The sequence below is a fragment of the Hyposmocoma kahamanoa genome, unplaced genomic scaffold (assembly GCF_003589595.1).
Source record: "Hyposmocoma kahamanoa isolate Upper Pololo Valley unplaced genomic scaffold, ASM358959v1 77684, whole genome shotgun sequence".
Lineage (NCBI taxonomy): Eukaryota > Metazoa > Arthropoda > Insecta > Lepidoptera > Cosmopterigidae > Hyposmocoma > Hyposmocoma kahamanoa.
Genome location: NW_020653931.1, coordinates 3,038 through 8,465, shown reverse-complemented (window position 1 = coordinate 8,465; position 5,428 = coordinate 3,038). Strand labels below are relative to the sequence as shown.

The 5,428-nt window shown below is 35.2% G+C and overlaps 1 protein-coding gene across 1 annotated transcript; it reads left to right on the top strand.

The window, feature by feature from the left end:
• The first annotated feature begins 354 nt into the window (after positions 1-354).
• On the top strand, positions 355-1,302 carry LOC113232712. The gene has a single exon (XM_026467489.1). It carries the CDS (start codon positions 355-357, stop codon positions 1,300-1,302), a length of 948 nt encoding a protein of 315 aa, XP_026323274.1.
• The last annotated feature ends 4,126 nt before the right edge of the window (positions 1,303-5,428 follow it).

Below are 5,428 nucleotides of genomic sequence, written 5' to 3'. Positions count from 1 at the left end.
GTCTTTGTTTAATTAATATCGTATATTTAAAAAAAAAGGAATATTTTAAACACATTTTAAATTTACTACCTCAAATAATTTTTTTTTTTGTTGTGTAATGACATAAAAGTTTCGATCTGCTATTCCTGTTCATACTCCTTGCCAGGGCTACTCCCTGGAGGTGGATGGAATTAATTTCGGATTGTGACATGTTACTACACACCTGCTAATGGTCCTAATTACACACAGTTTATTAATAAGGAATGTAATGGCATATTATATTATATATATTATATATATTCGATTGGTCATTGTGTCTCGTCATTGTCTCTCGTTCGTCGGTGATAACTTTACTAGTGGTTCTCAAACTTTACAATGTCTGCATCGGAATCTGAAGATACTTTCTTGAAGTGCTCGAAGTGTGACGATAATTTTACTGATGGAGTGCATTGCAGTGCGTGCAACAAATACCAACACTTTCATTGCGCTGGGATCACCGAAAAAGGATACCGTCAATTAGGCAGCAGGAAAAATGTATGGCGATGCTACAAATGTAAGCAACCTCCTGTAACATCAGATGGTAACTATGAGACGCTTCTGAAGGAAATAAAAGCTATCGGCGTAAGGTTGATGCCGCTTGATTCTTTGGTCCTGGAAGTGCAGAAGCTTCGAGCGGATCTTTCTGAACTGAAGACTACAGCAGAGGCTACTGAAAACACCATTAAGGAATTTTCAACGAGGTTCACAAAGGTTGAAAGCCGTTTAAAACTTCTCGAGAATGCAAAGACTGAACAGGCCGCTATGAAATCCCAAGTGGAAAAAATTGTAAACGATCTCAATGAAAAGGAACAATGGGATCGCATGAACAACATCGAGTTGAAGGGCATTCCCCAAAACAAGAATGAAAACTTACTGGACTTAGTGTGCTCACTGGGTAACAAGATCCAATACCCATTGTCTAAGACGCAGCTCAACTTTGCAACGCGTGTCCAGACACGTGACCCGGACCACATTAAACCTGTTATTGTCTGCTTTAACAATAGATATGTAAAAGATTTTATAGCAGCGGCCAGAGCAGCAATTAAAACATCTCCAATTGTGCCATCTCAGCTGGGCCTACAAGGTCGTTCTAACATATATGTGAATGATCATCTTACTATTCAAAATAAAACACTATTAACAAACGCCAAGAAGCTGGGCAAAGAACAGGGGTTTCAGTACACTTGGGTGAAGAATGCAAGAATTTTCCTTCGAAAAAACGATTCTTCTCCTATCATAACTATAAGAACACCCAAAGACCTTTCAAAAATTTCGTCGCAGTAATTGTTTTATTGTTTATGAACAATTTATCTATTTTTGTTTCCTCTGTCACTTTATCAAAAGTAATGTATAAAGTATTCTATAAATTTCAATTTTTGAGTTACACGTCAAAGAGTTTGAGAACCGCAGAAATGAATTTGAATGTCCGAGCAAATGCAGGTAAGAAATACTTATTAATTACATACAGCTTTATGCCAACTTATGCACACACATTACATAATTTTTATTATTTGCATTGGTACTATATTGTAACTAAGTTATTTTCTATATTGATCGTATGCTTTTGTATTCACTTTTCGCCATTATCGCTTATAGTTTTATTCGTTATCGTACGCTACTACCTACATGCGTTTTTTATTGTTTCGTCTCGTATCCACAGAATGTTTCTAGTAGTTTCTACAGTCATCAATAAGTATATAGTATGCAAACAGCACATACAGTTTGTAGCAGTATTAGATGTTTTTTGTTTTGTATATTTGATTGTTGCTGTGATAATGATAATTTTATTTTTATTTTTATGTACCCCCAAAAATGTTTGGACTTAATTTATATTATCAGAATACTAGAGGCTTGCGTACTAAGACCAGTACGTTTTTAAGAAATGTTTATTTAAATTCGTATGATATTATATCGTTAACCGAGACTTGGTTGATCGATGGCATCAATGACTCTGAACTATTTGATTCAAGATATGTTGTGTGGAGGCGTGATCGTGATTATGTTCGTACTTGTCAATCAAAAGGTGGAGGGGTACTTTTAGCAGTGCGGCGTGATCTAACGGTTACTGAGAGGCCTGAGTGGCGTAGTTCGGCTGAGGATATTTGGCTTTCGGTTAGTATTAGTAGTAAGCGCTCTGTGGGCTCTGGTACTCTTCATATTTGCACTCTTTATCTTTGTGATGATGGAATGGGTCTATCGCATAACGCACAATTGTATAATTTTACAAATAAGCTAAATGAACTAATTATCTCGCATCCTCTTGATAAATTTATAATTTTAGGTGATTTTAATTTTAAAGATTACGTGTCTTGGACTCGTCTTACTGATGATTTACATTATTCGCCCGCGTTAAATCAATATAATAAGACTATCATTGATTTCATTGATACAATGCATTCGTGTAGTTTAAGTCAATATAATGGTGAATTAAATCATTTGGGGCGTGTATTGGATCTTGCTTTATCTAATGACATCATTCACGTGTCTTCATGTGCCTCTCCACTTGTCCCTGAGGATGTACACCATAAATCTCTCTGTTTGAGAGCTGAATTTATACAAGTTGGCGGACTTACCGAAAAATCATCAATAAAGTACCTTTATTCTAATGCTGATTATGCGAAAATTAATTATGAAATTTGTAACATTGATTGGTCATTGCTATGTGGTTCTGTTGCCATCCCTTTGGATCAAGCTGTTGATGTTTTTTATAATAAGTTATATGAGTTAAGAGATAAATATATAGTTAAAAAAATGTGTACACCTAGTAAATATCCTCCGTGGTATAATTCATCTTTGATTAAGCTTCTCAAGGAGAAATACAAATATCATAAAAAATATACAACTTATAATAATTTGGCCGATTATCATTCATTTTCCCTATTAAGAGAACGTGCAAAAGTTATGGAACGGAATTGCTATTCTTCCTATATCTCTTTTGTTCAATCTTCTATTGTTCAAAATCCAAAGTTTTTCTGGACTTATGTCAAGAGTAAATACAAATCATCATCTGTTCCTAATAATGTAAAATATAATGACACAACTGCCTCAACAGGTGAGGCTATTAGTAACCTATTTGCCACGTATTTTCAAACAAACTTTTCTTCTAATAATATCAATACTCAGTACCCAAGCAACGTATCAAGTGTGTATAGAAGTTCTGGTTGCAGTATATCCTCTGTTGAGGTATGCTCGTCTGAAATCTTGCGACTATTGAAATCTCTCGACTTATCCAAAGGTGAGGGACCAGATTCTATTCCAGCTGTCCTTCTTGTAAACTGTGCTGATTCACTGGTAGTACCAATCTCAATAATATTTAAACGATCAATTGGTGAAGGAGTCGTGCCTACAATTTGGAAGTCAGCGTTCATTACTCCTGTACACAAAAAAGGAGACAAGCACAATATTGAGAATTATAGACCAATTTCTAAGCTTTGTCTCATTGCTAAAATTTTTGAAAAACTAGTTTATAAACAGTTGTATGCTGCTCTAAAGACTTCCTTCAGTGAATGTCAGCATGGTTTTCTTAGTAACCGTTCCACAACGACAAATTTAGTTGAGGCCGCTGACCTTATATCTGCAGGTATGGAGGCTGGAGCTCAGGTAGACGTTCTGTATACTGACTTTAGTAAATGTTTTGACCGTATTGACCATTCAGTTTTACTTGCTAAGCTGTCGATTGCCGGTGTGCATGGTGACCTGTTCAGATGGTTCTCTTCGTACATCGACAGACGCAGTCAGGCGGTGGTACTGTCGGGTTACAAGTCTAACTGGAATTTTGTTCCCTCGGGCGTGCCCCAGGGGTCTTTGCTGGGCCCGTTATTGTTCACCATATTTGTTAATGACATTCAATTATGCTTCCGTAACTCTGAGATATTACTCTATGCAGATGATATGAAAATATTTAAGAGAGTACTATCAATTGAAGATGCACGGGAGCTACAAAGTGATCTAGATCGGTTTGTAGCTTGTTGTCATAGCAATAAATTTAGATCTAAATGTGTCTAAGTGTTTTGTTGTATCTTACTCTCGTAAACGAGATATTATCAGCGTAGGTTATAGTGTTCGGGGGAGTTTCATTAATAGGGTGAACAATGTTAAGGATCTTGGCGTGTACTTTGATTCCCAATTGATCTTTGACAAACATATCGATAGTATTGTTACCAAAGCATATACAGCCATGGGATTTTTGATGCGGACTTGTAGTGATTTTTCTGACATTAAGCCTATAAAGGTGCTCTATTGTTCTCTTGTACGTAGTCACCTTGAATATGCTTCTCAAGTGTGGAATCCCAGATACGAAGTTTATAAATCACGTATTGAAGCTATTCAGAAAAAATTCTTAAGGTATTTGGATTTCAAAACGAAGCAGCAAACTTCAGGCTATGTAGTGCGTTGTAAGCGTTATCATTTTGTTCCTCTCGATTTTAGGCGAAGAGTGAATGACATTTGTTTTCTTTCTAAAATAGTGAACAGTAAAGTTGACTCATCAAATTTATTGTCAAAGGTATCATTTAGAACTAACCTGTTGAGTTTAAGGCATCACTCGGTATTTAGTGTACCCAATGCGAGGACTAATTACCGACAAAATTCATTTCTTGTCAGAGCAGTGAATGAGTTCAACCAATCGTCTTTGGATACTGATATTGATATATTTAGTACCAGCGTCGACTCGATTCGGCGTCTACTTACTAAACAATATTTTAAAAATTAAGTTTACTAGCTCTATTTTGTGCGGTTGGCTAAACTGTGGTTTTGTGTTAATATTATGTTATTATTATTATTGTTCTCACTATTGTTATTATTTACATTTTTCTCTTTCCTGCATCTGCTTGTCTTCCTATAGTTAATTAATGTTTTCTCTTTCCTTTGTGTGACTTAATGTTACTTTAAAAATTAATTTTGCTTAGCATTTGGTAGTGTATTCGTTTATTGAAGTTGTAATCTTGGTTTTTCTTAATTTATTTTATTTTATTTTGCTGTTTACCAAAACTTACTTACATTATTTTTTAAGCTATTTGTGGAGATTTATAATTAGCATTGTAACTTGTAATATTATCACTTATTTGTATTAATTTAGCTGTTAATCTCCCTAAAATAAATAAATAAATAAATAAATAAATAAATTAAGTCATATATCCGTCATTTCTATTCGTACGCCTTGCCAGGGCTACTCCCTGGAGGTGGATGGAATTAATTGCGGATTGTGACTTGTTATTACATGCCTCCTAACGGTCTTAATTAAAAATAGTTACGTAATAAGGGATGTAATCACATATTAGGTCTCGGATCTGCTATTCCTGTTCATACACCTTGCCAGGGCTACTCTCTGGGGGTGGATGGAATTAATTGCGGATTGTGACTTGTTATTACAAATCTTCAACGGTTTTAATTACACAGTTACTTAATACGG

Excerpts from the sequence above, each read along its gene's own strand:
- LOC113232712 (XM_026467489.1), top strand. The coding sequence starts at position 355 with ATGTCTGCATCGGAATCTGAAGATACTTTCTTGAAGTGCTCGAAGTGT.